At 39.8% G+C, this 18,966-nt stretch overlaps 1 protein-coding gene across 3 annotated transcripts; it reads left to right on the top strand.

Moving 5' to 3' along the window:
• Positions 1-1,147: 1,147 nt before the first annotated feature.
• Positions 1,148-18,848, top strand: LOC132263697 (synaptic vesicular amine transporter). 3 transcript variants are annotated; one of them, XM_059763608.1, is made up of 9 exons: positions 1,148-1,312; positions 1,377-1,443; positions 8,853-9,114; positions 12,930-13,221; positions 13,282-13,340; positions 13,400-13,995; positions 14,056-14,252; positions 14,878-14,998; positions 15,919-18,848. In XM_059763608.1, exons 3-9 carry the CDS (start codon positions 8,871-8,873, stop codon positions 15,985-15,987), a joined length of 1,578 nt encoding a protein of 525 aa, XP_059619591.1. In that variant the 5' UTR covers positions 1,148-1,312; positions 1,377-1,443; positions 8,853-8,870; the 3' UTR covers positions 15,988-18,848. The 3 variants fall into 3 exon arrangements, with proteins under 3 accessions (XP_059619591.1, XP_059619588.1, XP_059619589.1); XM_059763605.1 differs by lacking the exon at positions 15,919-18,848 and having other exon boundaries at positions 14,878-15,804; XM_059763606.1 differs by lacking the exons at positions 1,148-1,312; positions 1,377-1,443; positions 15,919-18,848 and adding an exon at positions 3,248-3,642 and having other exon boundaries at positions 14,878-15,804.
• Positions 18,849-18,966: the final 118 nt, after the last annotated feature.

Below are 18,966 nucleotides of genomic sequence, written 5' to 3'. Positions count from 1 at the left end.
ATTACAATTCTTATTTCTAGATTTTCTCATTGAATTATTCTACCATCACTTTAAGACGATGCAAATTAAGAACATCTCCTTTTGGATGTCGTGATTGTACTGAAGTCTGTAACTCGTTAAGATAAATATTTATCATTAACTAACATGAAGATCAATAGACTTAAAAAAAGAAACACATTTCATTGAAGAAATAAATGTATTTTCAATTTAGCAACATTGTTGGCGGTGAATTTGTTGGAATTTTTTTTCATTTTCTAGAATTGCGAATAATCTATTTACCTTTCTCTGTGCATGAAATGAAAGCCAATTAAATGGTCTATATAACTTGAATCACAATGAAAAGTATGATCGACACGGTATTTCTGTAATGAGTTTGAGATTCAAATTTGCGCAAAAAACTACACAAACGGCATCCCAGAGTTAATAATGCCTTTTTGTGCTGTTAAAGACTGGCAAAAACTTCAGATTTGCGTATCTTAATTTTAGAAGTTCGTTTGTCCATAACAGCATGATCTTTTCTATTTGTGTTCTCTGTTTTTTTTTTCTTGTTTCTAAGTTGGAGCTCAAGACAAGAAAAGCTCTCAACTGAAGATGTACGCAATGTACGGTTATGTTGATCATTGAGCATATTTTTTGTTGTCTCGGTAATTTTGTACTTGATTTCTCAAGACATGATTCTAGTTTAGCATTTGCAATCTTTCTAAATTCGTCATTTTTTTCTCTCCGGTGACCTAAATTTTCATCTGCCCTCCAAATGAGGACTCTTAATTGATATTAAAGTAATATTGTATTTAATTTCAGTCGTCAATTTGCGGACGAGTCATCAGCAGTGCAATCTGGGCAGGAGTAATCTATTTTCCGACACAAATTGCACAAGATGCCTTCTATCAGAGCGTCCGAGGTGGCACAATCCGTCAGTCCGGCGGGGTCTTGGCGATGCGGCGAGCGCGGGAACCTGTTGAAGGCCCCGAGCGAGCATCCATTCGCCGAAGGGATGACCTATGGAAGTGGAGCGCGTCTCCCCATTTGACACTCAACTTCCCCACGCTGTATCATCATGCGCACGCTGGCGGATTGTGTGCAGCGCCAAGTGTCTGAGGCTCCGAGGGTGGTTTTTTCGTGGCAGTGCGAGACGAGATCTCGTTGCCACTGGTACTTTGCGGACCACCCGTCTGAGTGTGTGCTCGGGGATGTTAGTGATGTGGCTCAGTTAAGTCTCTGGTGGGAATCTCATCCGCGAAGCAACGGCCGGATCGCCATCCACAGTCACAGGAATCCCCGCGCGGACGCTTTTCTGGCCCAGTGAGAATAGGTGAGAATCATGCACTGAAATTGCTTCCTCGCCTAATAGCTCTCCCCTTTGCAATGTCTTCCAGAGAGTGCCACCAAATCACCCTCATGAAAATGGATTGACACACTTCAACCACCATGAAAACCCTAAAGGTGAATATTTCTCTTGACATTTCACACTGAAATTTCCCCCCAATTCGCGTTAAATGACGACGCGGACAATGCATTTAATTCTGGTCATTTATCATGATGTGAAATCAAACACATTCACACATGTTCAGAAATTGTTCAGTTTGTAATATTTATTTAAATTTGTGTGCCACGATAGCGATCGCGAGTGACCTCGGGAGTTGATTTTCAGTGCTAGACGTTGGATGTGCGAAATGGAGAGCAAAAATTACAATTGCAGTGAGAGTAGACGAGAAAAGTTGAGTGAAAAATCTCGAAAACGTGAATGAAATTCCAATTTCGTGTGTTGTAGCGAATTCCCGAATATCGGCAATCATGATCGACTGATCTATTGATATTGACCTAAATATCATAGGGAAAGATCGCGTCGGAGAAAATGAAGTGAGTGGAAAAAACACGGCTCGCTTTTCGTTGAATTTTAAATCAATTGCACTGGATTTTCCTCTGAGAAATCACAAATTCTGCTCAAAAATCACACGAATGTGTGACTTTTTGCACGGCTGAGAGATGAAAGACCGAGCGGCGGCACATTAAGTCTTTCTCACCTGCTTCACTATAGCAATGAGTGTGTTCTTAGTCATTAATTTAAGTATATTTTGCACGTTTTTTTAAAGCGAAAATGTAAATTTTCATCAATCTAAACTAAACGAAAATTAATTACACTCAAAAGTAGAATTTTTCATTAATTTGGAACTTTTGGAACCAAAAAATACAAAAACGACAAATATTAGGCTAGTGATATAGAATCGCTTTTCGCATTCACTGAGAATTTTATTAACAATTTTACAGTAGTTATAGCTTTGAAATTGACAATTTTTTGGCTTTTTCTGGATTCATTTCCATTTTCAACTCAGAACTTCTTTCTATAAATAATTTGCCACAAACGAGAAATAAAGAAGTTTCTTGGAAATTTTGGACAGACTAATTGCTCTGTTTAATATTGCTTTTACTTTCACTTTTTCAGATTTTATGGGAATTTTATAATCTGAATCTGAAGTTAGATTTTTCTGTACCGAGAAAAGGAATTTAGAGAATCTTATGTCTGATTTTAATCGATTTGCGCTAATTGTTGATCAAAATGATTTCAATTTTATATATATGAACTTCTCTTTTGTTTAAAATGGGGTCAAAAATGCTAAGAACTGTATGATTAACCATAAGGAAATCTTTTTATCTACATATAAAAACTTATAAAAATGCAAGAAAAAATGCCTTAACAAAAAGTGCATTCATTGCACCTTCTGTCCTGGAAGTAGTAAAATGTTGATGAAATCACGCCTAAAAAATTAAATGCACAGAATGTCGTTGGCTTAATAAACAACTCAATTTAATGTTCACACATCGGCAGAGAGCAGCTAGTAAAATTCTCTGATCTTTTGCTAAGTGTCTAACGGTCGTGCTAAGTGTCTGTCTTTAGCACCCAAAATCATCAGAAAATGATTAAGCGATTAGGCGTAGGAGATTTAGTCTTTTTCCTCTGTCTCTGTCCCGAAAGTGTTGAGTCGAAATAGAAGGTAAAAGACAGAAATACCAGACCAATTAAGTGTCACTTTCCCACAAACACTACCTGGAATTTCTTAATTATTTCGGCCGGAGTGCCCAGAGTATCGGACTGGGTTTTCTCTGTTCCAGCTTTTCTGCAGGCGAGCGTCGGGTTAGTTTATCAGTGACAGTGGCGAGAGCTTCTCACTTTTGTTTTAATTACGAATCAGTTAACATTGAGCGCGTGCCGTATAAAACTCCACAGGCTTTTCCTCTGGCCACTAGTTGTTATCAAGCAGTTGCGGTCGTCAGTTGGAGAAAACTGAGCTCCCAAATCGCCACTATTTCATCGCGAACAGACAATATGAGAAGGAATTTGATTTTTGGACAAATGAGATAGCAGCGCACGCCCGTTTTTGGTGTGTTCCTCTGCCAAAATCCATAAGTCCATCTCCTAACAAAAATTTCCAAGTGAATATAATACTTGTTGTGCAACCCATTTGAAAGCTGTGAATATTAGTTGTGCTCCGCTCTTGCAAATGTTTTCCAAATATTCGTCGCAATCGTGATAAACGGTTTATTTTACGAGCAACTCTCAAAGAAAATCATAAGTGTGGTGTGATCATAAAATATCCGATCGTTGAGTGTCGACCAGGAGTTTCTTTGCTGAGAAAAGTTTGTGTAAGTTTCCAATTCAAATGGGGCGATTTTGTGATGGAGTTTCAAGTTCATGACGACGATTGCCTGCACTTAGCACTTAATTATTCACTTAATTCGAAGCTACTCGAGTCCAATTGCGGCTGTGCCTCAAATTTACTTCAAGATACGCTGAAATATGAGTCAAAGATAGGCATTCAAATTTTTTGCGCTTAGAGTTTTACCTGCGACCCATTTTTCTGCAATTTTAGAACGTGTGTTTCTCCGACGATAAGCAATCACACAAGCCAAATGACTTACTTTCCCGCTTGTGCTGATTTTTTCCCCAAATTGGGAAAAAGGAATGCCAAAGTGATGTTGTGGAATTTTTCTTCTTACGTGTATGTTTTTTTTCCTTCTCTGTGAAATGCTAAATCGAAAAATGATCAGTTGCGTGTGAACTTGACGATTGAATCACTTTTCTCTTGTGTGTTCTGCTTGGAATATGTTAATATAAAACTCCTCTTAATTGTTCACTAATTTCAATAACACGCGCTGGCGGTGAATAGGGAGGCTGGGCAGGGATTAAGTGGTTCCCAGGAGAGAAAGAAAAATAAACACTAACTATCATGTGTGTTACCTGCATTTAGTAATTAAAATCCGCGCATTGCATAAGAAATTATAACATGCGATAACACGCGACGATCATCCTTTGTTACTCTTCCTCGCCGCTTAATTATTTCTGACTCATTTTCTGCAATCTTCCGCATAAATTGGCACCAAAGAGGGTTTCTTTAGAAGATTTAGCATACTTTGGCTAATTCTTATCGCTTAACCCAGTTCATAAAATATTTTACAGGCAAATTTCCATAAACACTGCTTCTATGACAGAATGAGGTTTTTATAATAACATTTCGCTAATCAATTTTATTGTTGAGAACTAAAAGAAAAGAATTTTTTTCTATTCGAACATTTATAAAGTAAAAATCTTTTAGGACATTTTAAGTATTCGTTTATGAGGAGTTGTACTGAGCAGCTGTTCAAGTTCTGCAATAATGTTAAGTTAACAATTTCCTCCAAAAACATCGGTTTTTCAACTTATCAAAATTTTTTCACCTGAAAAATAGCCAATAGTTTTCAGCATAAAATAAGGAAAATATATTCTTTTTTATAAAACAAAGGTGTCCCATTCAAACCCAAAAATATGACTGTAATTCTTTGAGGAAAATTATGACTGTTTTGCAATTGCAAGTTAAGATTACAATAAACTCCACGTGTAGAGATTTTAGTGAGGTCAAAATCTTCTCTTACTTAATACAACGCTATGGTAATTTTTGTGAAATTCACCGTTTAGTACGTGTAAGCAGTGTAATTGACACTTTTCATATCCTAGCAAAAAATCACAACAGATGCTTAAGAAAATGCATTGCTCTATAAAGAATTGTAACATGGAAAATTCAGGTCCATTGATTGTTTATTCTTATGACCATTCTCGTGGATAAAACACAACTCCTTTCGCATGTTTCCCATTACTGAACAAATTAAAACTTAATTTAGGCAAAATTAAATGTTGTCTCAGACATTTTCGTGGGCCACACCACACTTCTTCCACGCTGCACATCTTCTCCATCACTCAATTAATACTTTAGCGCTGTCGAGAGACGCGAGCACACGAGTGATGGGAGATTTTATGGCGTTGGGAGACGAGATTGTGTCTGCCTAATGACTAAATAATATGAACTTGTTGGTCGGGCTCAGTCGCGTTTCACATCTTCCGCGTGTGACTCGCGATCATCGGCACCTGAATTCTGGGCTGTCGCGCGAATTGCCGGGGACTTTTTTCCCGTACCGGTTCTCTTGGAGTGTCGATGATGAGATTTTGGGGACTTCCCTCTCCCCTGGCCGATGGATAATTGCCCGTAATTGCTATTTGTTCTCCACTTCTCCACGCTGTCGCTGAGATCATTCATGTGAGATTCATCCCGCCGATGGAGTGGCAAACATCACCCGAAATGCCAGCCATTTACTTTTGATTGATACTTATCGCGTACAATGTCCCATTATCATGCCACCGCAAATGATAGTTATTCGCGATTTGAGGAAAAACAGCGTGACAATATCCATCTTTTCGGATCAGTTCAGCCACTGATATCTATAGCGCTGAGCGTTAGAGGAAAAAAAGAGTCGAGTGAAAAACTGGATATCATTATTTCGCGGCAGACACTCAAAAATTCCTCCAAACTTGATTTGAAGGTTACCTTTTTTTCGCTAATCCATCGTACAAGAAGAAGAATACTTCTCCAATTCCTTCAGTCGTTCAGTGCCTCCAACGAGTGTAACATCCTCCTCAGGAACACGCGTCGCACTTTTTCTGCTCTCCGCGAAATCAATTTCACTGGTATGCAAAATTAAGCCTCACTTTTGGCCTCAAGTCCAGTGCTTTCATTCGGAAGCCGACGGTGGGAAATTTTGGGTGGGAAAGTGTGATGGGATGAATGAAGTTCGTGACCTTTTAGAGAGTCCTCATTAAAAGTGTATTAATGGTCATCCGCAGAACCACGTCAAAGAGACTCTGCATCTCTTGCAAAACCCTCCACATTGCGGCAGAGATCGAGAATAGTCATAGAAGTGGCCCAATGATTGCAATCTGGGAATAAACAGCGACACAATGAGCGCATTGAGCCTTATTATATTGGCTTTAATTGGTTCTAGTTAAGGTGGTGTCTTGTGAATGGAGAGAACTACACTTCCGTGACATTGTCATTCAGTCACAATTAAAATTTTCGCCATAATTCACATTCTTTTTCGCGTGCAACCATTTGTTTGTGCTACGTACAGTAAATTAATATCTATTTCCACGTATTTTCAATATCATGGATGAAGAAATTGCCCGGGAATTTCCATCAAGGTCGTTTTATGTGTGTATGTGGCGAAGGAAAAAGTTACAAATTGCAAGAGTGCTTAACTCTCAGGGCGGGAATGTTTGGGGCTAAAGTTATTTTTTCACTCACTCGAAAAAGGTATTCTTTTTGAGCGCGCACAGATTTCATTAAATTGCCCCACTTGTAATCTTGAGCCCAAACTCGAGAATTCCACTGCATCCCAAACAGTTGCGTGCAAAAAGTGCTTATCTTCATAACACTTTTGTAGTAGAGAAATTGAGCTTCATCAGATGCGGGATTTGGGCGTCTTTCTCTCTAATTAAGTTGTCTATTAAGTCATGACAGAAAGATTTATTATACTATTTTGCGGAATATAGACCGATAGCAATTAAAATATTTGCACTCTTGTTCTTCTTTACTTTACAATTCTTATTCATAAGAAAGATTGGATTCATTCTCAGAGAGAAAAAAACACATTAAAAGTTTATACATCTTTCATAAACTATGAATGAACATCAATTTTGCAAGTCAGTTCTGAATTGTGAAATATCGGCCGCCATCATTGAAAAAATGCATATTCGCTCATGTTTGTATTCAATAGCCTCTATTTTTTGAATGAAACTGATACTATCAGACACTAGAATATTTGAAGATCAGCCGCAATTAATGGGGAAAGTGTTGCATGTTTTTCCTCTAAAGCGAGAAAGCCTTAAGAATGTTATTCCTGAATAGCGCATCGCAATGGAAGGACTTTGTTGTGTAATTTTCGCGGAAATACATCGCGCGTCATTTATAGAGAATTGAGACTGATAGAGAAAGTCATCTTGCAAATGGAAATAAATTCATTTAACACATTTTTATGGTGCTTTTTTGTATTTTTGCACGCAGTTATTTGATTTGGAAACTCAATTTGAATATTCAAATGCCCTTTTTATCACTCAGTCTCCCTTTTCTAACTTGATTTTCTATGGCATTTTCACTTTGAAAAACGTTTTGCCTCGCAGAATATCTTTCACACCCAAGAGCATTTTCTTATATCATGCGGGATGTACATGGTTATATGTATTGACTTCTCCTTCTGATACACCATTCTTGTGCTTTTGTTGTGAAATGACGGGTGGAAAAGGAGCAGCGACTCGCGGAGGGTGAGATGAGAAACAGTATGGAAATTCAATTAGTGTGATCGTAAAAATTGTCACAATTCACAACGCAGTAATATTATGCAGAAAAAATCCATATTATCCAGCTGAGTGGGAGAGAGTTGGGAAAGTGGCTCTGAGAGTAGTCGATAGGGGCGAGTGAAGCAGTTCCGGGCGTAAATTCAAGATCTTCAGGTTTTCTGTGGTATTTTTGACTGCATTTGACAATGGTCTGCCTAATAATGAATAAATCCATGGCAATAAAATATATTCCATGATCATATCAAAAGTTAAGTGTCCTGCCCTAGAGAAACCGAGGATTTTCAATAGATGAGTTGAGAAATATGTAGATTGTTTATATAGTGTACAGTTAAAATGCAACCTCTGAAATCTTTCAGTGCTGTGCTATACACTGTGCTACATCCGTTACAACACTGAGTTCAATATCACGGGAAAATTGTGTAGCAAATTGGGTAACTCGCTGTGAAATTTTCACCTTTTCCTCTGCGCTGTGGAAGTGGGACAATTTAAAACTATATGCCGACCACCAATTTAACGCTCCATATTGTAATGGGTTATTGAATTAACATCAACATTTCCTTCCTCATCAGTATCACAACATTGAAATTTATAATTAAATCACTTGTCGTATCAGTTGTATTTGTTATGAGTGAGCGCCACTCATATTTCATCACATCATCTCCCTCACCTTCGACCGAGCAACATTCACATGGCTCTGACGACATAGTTGCTCCTAAAAGTGAAAAACTTGTCGGATTCTCATCCCTCTGCGGCGCACATTTCGCCCCTGCGGGGAAAAAGGGCGGCGCACTTCCGGGAGGTGAAACCGAAACCATGAAACCGTAGGGAAAATGAGATACACAAACTCTCAGTTTGATTTTATTTCCATTTTCGAACTTGTGAGATTTTCATCATTTTGTCGTGACAATTTTCCTCCCAAGCGCCCGGAAAGCGGGCGATTTCTGGGGGTGGCGCTGTGGCGGTGTGGGAAACGGAAATACATCAATTATATCGGGGTGGAAATTTGCCAGACGAACACACATAAGAGTGTCTGTGGTGGGACAGTCGGTAATTGACATGGAGTGCCCTTCACTCACCACTCAAATTGTCGTTCGTGCGCGTTGCAAAGGTGCTCGATGGAGTTCTGGAAGACAAAACGAGGCCGATTGATTCTGCGAGCGCTTGTTCTAATGCGTCCTCTTTCGCCTTGCAGTAAATACTGGCCTCTGAGATGCAGTCCACAGATCCAGGAGGGGCCAGCGCCAATCAACAGTCTGCAAACGCTCTGCCGCATCCACAATCGGCGGCCGCGGCCGCGGGTGGTGGAGGTGGCGGAAGCGGTCCTGGCGCCACGAACGGAGGAATCTTCGGAACAGCAAAATCATGGGTGGATCGCTGGCGTGGCTCGAGGCGTCTCGTCCTCATCATCGTGGCGATTGCACTCCTCCTCGACAACATGCTTCTCACCACAGTCGGTAAGTCAAAGGAGAATGCAAGAATCCTTCACATTTCCCTTCCTCCGTCGGAGGAACTTTGCCCTTTACAGAGCCAGTAGAAGAAGCATAAAAATCTCAAAGTTCAACAGTTGGCTCTTCAACTGGAGACTCTTCAGATGGGCGAGAAGAAGAAATCTTTCCGATATTGGTTCTCTCTCTCTCGCATGAAATGTGGGACGATAAAACTACTTAATCAAGTTTGTTCAACTAAATACACTTTCTATACAATGATAAAGAAAATACCTCCAGTCGTCTTTCATGCCACTGAAGATGTGCGCTGGGAAAAAATCTCATCGGATTTTCCGTGTTTTACTTTCCAACAGCTCTCCAAGGAGAGTGAAGATTGACAATTTCATCCCCTCACGGGTATTTTCCATAAAGCGCAAGAAATTTCCAGAAAAAAAGACTCAAAATGCTGAATTGATCAGCTGATATTTCTCAGAATGGAGAAATGACTGTTTTCTCACGAAAATCAGGGAAATTGTCTAATTGTGAATGTTAAAAGTCCAAATCAATAGTTTTATTAACCGATTTGTTCCGTGAGAAAACAATTCACTTCGCAATTCTCTATTTTTCAGTAAAGACCATTTATGATTGCCAGAGGAAGGATAGTAATCATTAGATTAAGATCTATATGAAAATTCTAGTTTATCTCTTCCGATCCTCCAGCGTTTTTTTTTCTTGAAGTCAATCAAGCTCCAGTTTCTATCTTAAGACATCCTTTTGGTAGCCAAGTTATCTGTGCGTCTTTGTGGGAAATACTGGCGGAAATTGGAGTCAAGGAAAAGTCGTAAGGTGATGGCAAATCTCAATTTCTTCGCTGTGCACGACATATGATGCATTGAAATTAAAATAATTTCACATGTATGGCAGATAATTTAATGTGTCATCAACACTTTGTGAAGCTATTTCCGACGCCAAAGCGGAGAGACGTCTTGGCCGGCAGTATTTTCTCCAGTGCGCGCCACAATTGGGTGGATGAAAGGGAGGAAATAGACCCAAGAGGGATTCTCTGTTCTATTATTCACAAATCCATCTCACCATTCTTCCATACGTTTTCCCTTCTTTCTCTCGTCCGCAAATGATTTTCCTCTATTTATTCATCTCTGGTAATGTCTCACAAATCGCCATGAAGTGGTGTAGAAAGTTGCGTCGGAACTACATGTCGGTCCTTTGATAGAATTTCCTCCTCGTTCTTCCCCTCTGCTCCGCATTTTTTCTCGCAATTGGCGGTGAACGAGTGGTCGACTTTCGAGGTGAAATGCCGGTGAGTCGAGTCACTTTTGGGTATTTCCTAAAGTGAAATTTCACCAGACTTTTGCGAAAAACTGCGACGGACATTGAGTGCCTTCGCTGCCACAATCACACTCTCTTCACTCTTGTGTCATAATTAGCTTTTATCACTGGCGATTGGGTGGGTGTAAATCAATGATTAAGAGCATTTCTCTGCGCTCGGGGATTTTTTCCTGCCATTCCTCGGGGGAAAAGCGATTTTCTCAAAATCATTTTACAAAGCGTCCGCATGGCAGACAACTCAGCGGGGATTTCGCGGCTTAAGAGCAATATTGCAAGGGAATTGAAAGTCGGAATTGGCCCCATTTTCCAATCCTCCGAGCACAACATTTACCATCTCATTCCACACGGGTTTGAGGGATGTTCTCTCTCGCACAAGAAAAGTGCGAGGTGAGTGGAGTGAATTTATAGCGTCGACCACTTATCGTAATTGTTGTCTCAACCATTTTCTTTCTTGCCAACCACTTCCATCATCAAGCGCAGAGCATCCCTCATTGAATAAGTAATTCTGTATCGCTTCCCTTGGCCTCAGAGTGAGAAGTGCGATGTCGTGCGGCGGCAAGAGTGAGATTTCACACCAAATTCATCTCAATGCCACCCTTTTTCGCCCACCCAGTGGAAGGGTAACTCGGTCATGTTTTATTAAACACTATCCATCCACGCTGGTCTTCCTGTGCTCTCTTGCCTTCGCATCTCCTCGAGCGGACATGAAATGTGGCCAGAGAAAATATTCATCCCCATGACTTTTGCGTTTCCACACCTTGTCTTATCCGCCCAAGTGTATTCTTCGTGCCATTGTCTTGCCAGAGGCGGAATTGCAGTGCCATCGCGAGGGTCCTCATAATTAATTCCTCTGTCGAAAGGCATCGCATTAAATTTCACTCAAATGACACTGTTGCCTCGCGAATTAATCGCTTGTCGCCGTTTTTTGGGAAATCCCCTCAATCCGTCGCTGGTGATTTGGGCTATCTGGCCTCATTATTCAGCCACTTTCACTCGAATCTCCCCCAGAAGTCTTCCTCCATAATGCCGTCCGTGTCCGAGGGGGTGGGAAAAGGAGGAGTTCAGGCGATGTATCACGCAATTTAACATCAAAAGCGTTCAACTTTTATACTTCCACGCAATCAAAAGAAGTGAACATAGTTTCTGGAGTACGAATCCTCACGAAAAATTGCCCTGATAGACTAAGAATTTGAATTTACGACATTACGAGAGTGCGGGGCCGATTCACAAAGTCGTAGTGAGTGCCGAAATAAGTCTATGTCATCTTGAGAAATGATGAAACACATGTAAAAACCTTTTTGAGTAGTTTCGTACTGAAATTCAGTAATATACTGGCTGTTTTGACTGATCTATACGTCAGTAAACCATAAACTTATTTAAATATGAAATAAATATTCGTATTCTGAAAGTGAAAGTCACTGTCAATCGCCATCAACACGTGGAAATGATTTATAAACAAGTAGTTTCTATGCGGTGATATTTATTAACTGCGGGAATTTACGTTGGGCGATAAAATTTCTGGCTACCAAGCCTATGACCATTGGACTTTATCATTTTGCTTTGCGGTACGACAAAAGAATTGATCAGTCTCATGCTTGGTCTTCTAGTGAGAGAAATATGATAAAAAATCACCGTCTTTTTCCACGTTTCTGAGAAGTCGTACTCCGCATGTCTAAACGTGAATGAAAGCATGTCAAGAGGCGCGCACATTTCGCGATGATCTTCACGATCATTTGCATATCGAGAAATGCAAAGTGGCTGAAATTCTAAAAGCCAGTTTAACTCCTATTGTGTCTGTGGTATGTGATTTGTGTGGAAGACTGGTAATATGGCGATGATGTGATTTGGATGGAGATGCATTGAAATTCATGCGGAGAAGGGTTATTTTGCAGCACGCGGATGGTTTAGCAAAAATCAATACGCCATGTCCTATATAGGAAGAAGTGGAGAATTAAGGTAAATAGCGAGGAAACCCCTTCTGGCCCTAGACGCTCGGCACTCCGCTCTGTCCAAGGGGATGAGCGATGAAGTGAGGAGAGAAGTATTAATAAACGTGGAGAAGTTTACACAAAATTCATTCCAGTGTTCGCTTAACAGTTCATATACATTTAATATTTGTTGTCTCTTGTCTCCATGGCGTGAGCATAAAATACGGTCCGGGATGAGTGGAAGAGAGAGACTCTGGTGAGATACAGGAGAAAGTGTAAGCTAATTTCGTCCTAGAATTGCCAGCTAATGGACGTGCAATTATCAAGGCAATCTCGTTTCTTAAACGGCAATAAATTGAATTACAAATCGCAATTAGTTCCAATTCGTCACAAGCTTGCCCCTTCCTTTCTTGTGTCTCTCTACTTGGGTGGTGGAGACGGTTTTCATATGATTGGGACTTCGGCGTCCCCGCACATTTGGTTATGTCTGCTCCTGTGGAAATTTTATAATGCAATTAGATATGCAGACGTTGCAGCTCTCTGACGATGTGTGCCATCGATCTCTTGCAGTTCCCATCATACCGGAATTCCTCTATGACATCCGACACCCGGACGCACCTCTGGCTAGCCTGCCCAAGTTTCCGCCACCCACCACTCCAGCACCCCCGTGCGGACAGACGACGACGCCCTGGGATGGCATCCAGGAGACCACGCCGGGCTTCGACAATGCCAGCTTCTACGCCGAGCTGGAGGAGCGCCACAAGGAGCTCGTCGGCGAAACGGTCGAAGTGGGTCTCATGTTCGCCTCCAAGGCCTTCGTGCAGCTCCTGGCCAATCCCTTTGTCGGCCCACTCACACACAAGTAAGAGCCCTGACTCGTCCCCGAATTCACGCGGAATCTAACCCGATATTCTCCTTCCAGGATAGGCTACAGTATACCGATGTTTGCAGGCTTCGTGATCATGTTCATCTCAACAATAAGTGAGTTTTTCGAAGTATTTATTTTCTCTGAATTCTTGTAAACCATGAATTGTTTGCAGTTTTCGCCTTTGGCCGATCGTACAGTGTTCTGTTTCTGGCTCGCGCGCTCCAAGGTATCGGATCGTCATGCTCTTCCGTGTCCGGGATGGGAATGTTGGCTGAGCGATACACCAACGACAAGGAGCGCGGCAACGCCATGGGCATCGCTCTGGGCGGTCTAGCTCTGGGTGTCCTGATTGGGCCACCCTTTGGCGGCGTGATGTACGAGTTTGTGGGCAAGTCAGCGCCCTTCATCATCCTGGCAGCTCTCGCACTCGGCGACGGCGTCCTGCAGCTCCTTATGCTGCAGCCCTCAGTTGTCCTCCAGGAATCCGATCCGCCCTCCCTCAAAGCCCTCGTCTGCGATCCTTACATCCTCATCGCTGCCGGTGCGATCACCTTCGCCAACATGGGCATCGCCATGCTGGAGCCGTCGCTGCCCATCTGGATGATGGACAACATGGGCGCCAGCAAGTGGGAGCAGGGAGTCACCTTTCTTCCCGCCTCCATCAGCTACTTGATCGGCACGAACGTCTTCGGGCCTCTTGGGCACAAGATCGGTCGGTGGCGAGCGGCTCTGCTCGGTCTCATGATCATCGGCCTCTGTCTCCTTTGCGTAAGTAATCCTCATTTTCCCGAGAACTGCGGATTCTACGGATGATCAATCTCTTCGCAGGTCCCGATGGCGACTTCCATCAACCACCTCATTCTGCCGAACGCCGGCCTGGGCTTCGCCATTGGCATGGTGGACTCGTGCATGATGCCAGAGCTGGGCTACCTGGTCGACATCCGGCACGCCGCAGTCTACGGAAGCGTCTACGCCCTGGGCGATGTCGCCTTCTGCGTGGGATTCGCTGTCGGCCCCGCTCTGAGGTGAGTGCAAGCTCAAAAAGCCCTCAATTCAGTCATTCATGCCTGACCATGTCCATCAGCACGATCAATACCGATTTTATGCGGTAGTAACAGTTTCATGTGTTTATCATTGATACATATTTGATTATCTCTAAAGCAGATCAAGACAAACTGTACATTTCTGAACTTGAAATCCGATGCTAATCTTGGTGAAATTACAAGTTCAATAGGAAGTTTATTGAAGCACGTCAATTTGAGATGATATTCTAGATACAGTTTTTGAAATTACACCTTCAAGTTTTCCGTGAATTGCAGATAAAAATTTCAAAAGCCTTAACAGACTGACAATTAGTTCAGTTATAAATTCTACGTAGATTTTGAGGTCCGATCGTTGATTTCTGATCATAATAGTACAAACATAGATAATAGTTTGAAAAAAAAAAACCAAACTGATTAGAAAGCTTTTCTCGCTTTAGCTTTTAAAAAATTAAGCATATATTTAAGCAGTTCAGGCTGATCATAGGAGCACAAACGTCTTAATATGAAACAATGGCATGTTATAGAGAATTTTCTTAGAAAATCAGTATAATAGTTAAAGAGTTAAAATTATTCAGCATTAATAAAATGATAAATTGCGCTCTTTCAGCGGTACCCTGGTGAACACCATCGGCTTCGAGTGGATGCTGGTCGGAATGGCGGTGATTTGCTTCGCGTACGCGCCCCTGCTCACATTCCTACGGGCGCCGCCGACTCGCGAGGAGAAGAAGGTAGGCATCGACAATCCCGGCGTCGTGCCGGACGGCGGCACGGTCGGTGGAACGGACGGCATTGTGGTGATGGTCAGTGGCGCCACTGCGCCCACTGAGAATGCCGTGACCAAACTGTAGACTGCTTTCGCCTCGTTTTTGATGGACTCGAGTCCATTTGTGTTCTTACCACCTTCGCTATCTTCTCCTCCTTCTCCCTTCCCTCATCGTCCATCCCGAAATTCTCCTCATTTGTGCTCAGCAAATGTTGTGTCTTTTTTTTCAATTAATTAGATATATGTTATCGAATTTAGAAGAGTGCCTTCTTGCATCTCTTTTTATGTTATGCAAGAAACTGTGTCAATTGCAAGGAATCAATGTGAAGTGATAGTCCTAGGTAGAGATGAAATGCTATGATCTTTTTTAGAGGAATATTTCATGACAATTGTAATTTGTAATAGTTTTTATCTTGTTAATTTCAATGATTTTCTGTACATATTTTCCACACTTAAATCTCTTAGGATTCATTAATTTGCTAGAAAGTCATGAAATGTTTCTGACAAAAACAACGAGGACACTTTTGAGTGCTGTTTTGGATTACTAGAATTACTTTTTGGCATTTCCCTTTCCCTTTGGAATTTTTTCAAAATTTAGCATTTTTTCAAAATGAAATAGTCCTGAAGAGCACGTCAGAAAACCTCAAGGAATCTCCATCGCTAGTTCTGGGAGATCAATTTGCCTTATGATTACTGTCTGTTATCTTCGATGTTATGTCTTTTACTTTATGTAGCCGTTAAGAAGAGAAGAATTAAAGTGATATAAGATTATTTTCTGTTGTTTTCCTTTCTGTTCTCTTTTGCCTTATGTGTGCTTTTGGTTCAGTTCTTTTTGGAATAGAGAAAGTAAGTGTTTAATGTACATTTTCTCCAAATGCTGCGCAGTTGCTCATCACGGGAGATCGATCGTCTGTTCGGTATGTGACATACCAGGACGAGGATGACGAGGAATAGAGCGCCGTGAATGATTCACCAACAACTCCTCTCAAGACCAACAACAACAATAATCAAAATATATTGACCAAGGATAACGCAAAACAATAAAATATTACTCACTTGTTGAACTCAGCACAGAATAAAGTTAGTGTTTAGGCATTTTTGAGGCCTCGCAATTAGAGGCGTATAAATTTCTTTTCTAGATGAGAAAACAATAAATATTCTCTGTGTGACAATGATAAGTATATTTGAACTCCTAAACCTGGTTAGCGCCTGCCGATTGTACTACGCAAATATGCTAAAAGTTATTAAGTGTAATTGTGAATGTTTTCCTCATGAAACATAATATCCTATAATATTCAAAATATTTAATATTTACTCCCTGCGACTAAGCAAAGTCAATCATTTCGGGGGCAGAAATGCCAATCGAGGGATTTTCTCACAACTTACAAAAGCAAAAAAATAGCCAAGAACATTTTGCAAGCCCAGAAAGACAGTGAAAAAGAGTGGATTGACATTAATTTATCGACTATACTCATTGCTTTCATCTCTCAAATGGCATTTTTATCCCTGAAATGGCGCAATTTGTTGCCATGGACTTTCACCAGAAGCAATAGAGGCGAACTCATGCTTCGGGAGCATGGCAATAAAATTTGCATTCAATTAGAATGGAAAAAAGCACGGAAAAGATCTGGAAACAATCTTGAAGAACATTGTTTGAGAAATATTCTATATATAAAGTATTTATTAAATGTTGATGATAAAATTGTGGAAAAAGAATACCAAAAAAAAAAATTATTGAGGAGCTTAATAGGAAATGCCATTGTATTTTAAATGCTTCCTTCCATGTGTGTAAAAAGGAGGCGACAAAATGAAGAGAATCTGACATTGAATGGGAATTTACGAAGAAAATATGCATTCTTAACATACTTATAAATATACAAAATATATAGGAATTCTACAATTTACTCTCTTAGGATTGATAGACAAATAAAATTTTCTTTTAGACACTTTTGTTGGTACTTTGCATAGGGAAATTGACTGATTTTAAACAGAAGTGGTGGGAATTTGAATGGCTGCAAATTTCCACTGATCTCTCGAGTTGGGAAAAAAGTGTTGAACGCCGAGAGATTTTCTGTGTAAGATTACCCAATTTTATGATTGACGAGGAGTTCTTTTTGAAGCAAGATTGATCAAGAGTCGATTGACTTCTTCAAAGGCCATCTAAAATACATATTTCACACTCAAATCTAAATGAATTTAGTGTTAAAGTGTTAGAGTAAAAGTCAAAAATGTCGCAATACATATACAAATGTACGGGTTTTTGGTAGTATTACAATATATTATACTTAACAACTCTATATATTTTACAAAAAAAAGATATTTATCAAAGAGGAAAGAAATCAATGTCTAAATCTCTAAAATGAATAATATTCTTGTGCTTGAATGATGAATAACAAATAATCAAATAGATGATAATATGAATTTTACCCTTTTTGTGAGCGAACTTTTTGGAAGGACAAGTCAAGGTGAAGAATAGTGGAAGAAGGTCACAAAGCAAAACCCCCAGAACTTAATGTTGTACTGATTAGAGACCAAAAAAAAAAGAATATTATACCAAAGATATTGCTTAACATTTTGCCAATAGTATCGCATTATAGCTTTAAATTGTGTGTACTTATTGTAGGATCAAGACCAAGAAAAAAAAAACTTTTAACGGCAACAATAAATTAACCAATAAATGTTTTGAGATTTGTAACTTTTAACTATGACTAAGTGTAGAACCAAGAAACCATTGTAAGATATGATGAAAAGGAAAATGACATGTATTTATAGTAATAATGAAAAATATGTATACTTATGATATTTGCTGAGAAGAAATCGTTCCCAAGATGAAAGGCGGTGTGAAGATAAGACATCGATTTAAAGTGTTACTCAAAAAATACAATAATTACACATCTTAGCACATTATTTCTCATATATAATTTCCCTGAAATATTCATTGAGAATTGCTGACTCAATCAAAAGAATTTGCGCTGTACAGAGGATCAAAAAGAATATTAAAAAAAAAAACCAGAATAAGCATTGCAGCTGAGGAAGATTGTACATTTTGTAGGACGGAATGCGGTCCGAGGGACCAAAAAAGAGAGCAAACGTAAAAAATAGATGTTGCATCTAATTTCTGTGAACATCTTATTTCCTTGTTTGTTTCTGTCAAGAAAGGATTTTGGGACACTTCGTTCCGTCTTTATTGTGAACTAGACAATACAATTTTAATCACAAAACTAAAAACACTTTTCAGTCATAAACATGCATAACCTTATATTCTATACACTTTTGATGAAGAGAAAAAAGCATCATAAGATATTCGAGAAGAGGCGAGAAGTTGATATTAGAGGCATTATATACGTAAGATAGTCCATGTAGTGTTTATTGCTCTCTTCTTGATAGGCTGGTTCGGGGTCAAATAATGAACTTATATTAGGATGCTTGAAGTATTTTGCATTTATAGAACAAATAATTACAATAACTTGTTGAAGAAGTAGCGATGCTAGGATAATTCCAGTGTAGACTCTTAAATTCCACGTCAGTGTTGAAAAGCTTAATGAAGCAGAAAAAAAATCAGTAGTTCTTGTCTAAATGGAAAACTTACCACTATATATTTGCATAACTGTTAAGTATGACTAAAATAAAAATCTTATGATTGAAGAGGAAATGAAACTTCTTACAAATCTTGACAAATTCAGTGTTTTCTGTGACAAAAATCTAACGTTTATAATATTCTATGATAGCAAACAATGTGAAAGTATTCATATATTGTAATAGCAATGTGTATGTACAATTTTAAAGAGGAGCACAAATAAAGTTGTTGGTGAAAACGTAGAAAAAGCATCTTTCATTCTGCCAATAATCTCTTGATAAGCCACATTACCAAGAGTATCCTCTAAAATTAAGAGACAATTTTTAATACAAATTGGTGTTACTTTTATCGCTTTT

This window comes from Phlebotomus argentipes, unplaced genomic scaffold (genome assembly GCF_947086385.1).
Source record: "Phlebotomus argentipes unplaced genomic scaffold, Phlebotomus argentipes genome assembly contig_39, whole genome shotgun sequence".
NCBI lineage: Eukaryota > Metazoa > Arthropoda > Insecta > Diptera > Psychodidae > Phlebotomus > Phlebotomus argentipes.
The sequence above is the reverse complement of the archived record's forward strand: the minus strand, read 5'-3'. Positions and strand labels throughout refer to the sequence as shown.

Bases quoted from the DNA above. Each gene is read 5' to 3' on its own strand.
- LOC132263697 (XM_059763605.1), top strand. From the start codon at position 8,871: ATGCAGTCCACAGATCCAGGAGGGGCCAGCGCCAATCAACAGTCTGCA. The intron at 13,222-13,281 runs GTAAGAGCCCTG...TTCTCCTTCCAG, and splicing joins GTCGGCCCACTCACACACAA to GATAGGCTACAGTATACCGA. The intron at 13,341-13,399 runs GTGAGTTTTTCG...AATTGTTTGCAG, and splicing joins CATGTTCATCTCAACAATAA to TTTTCGCCTTTGGCCGATCG.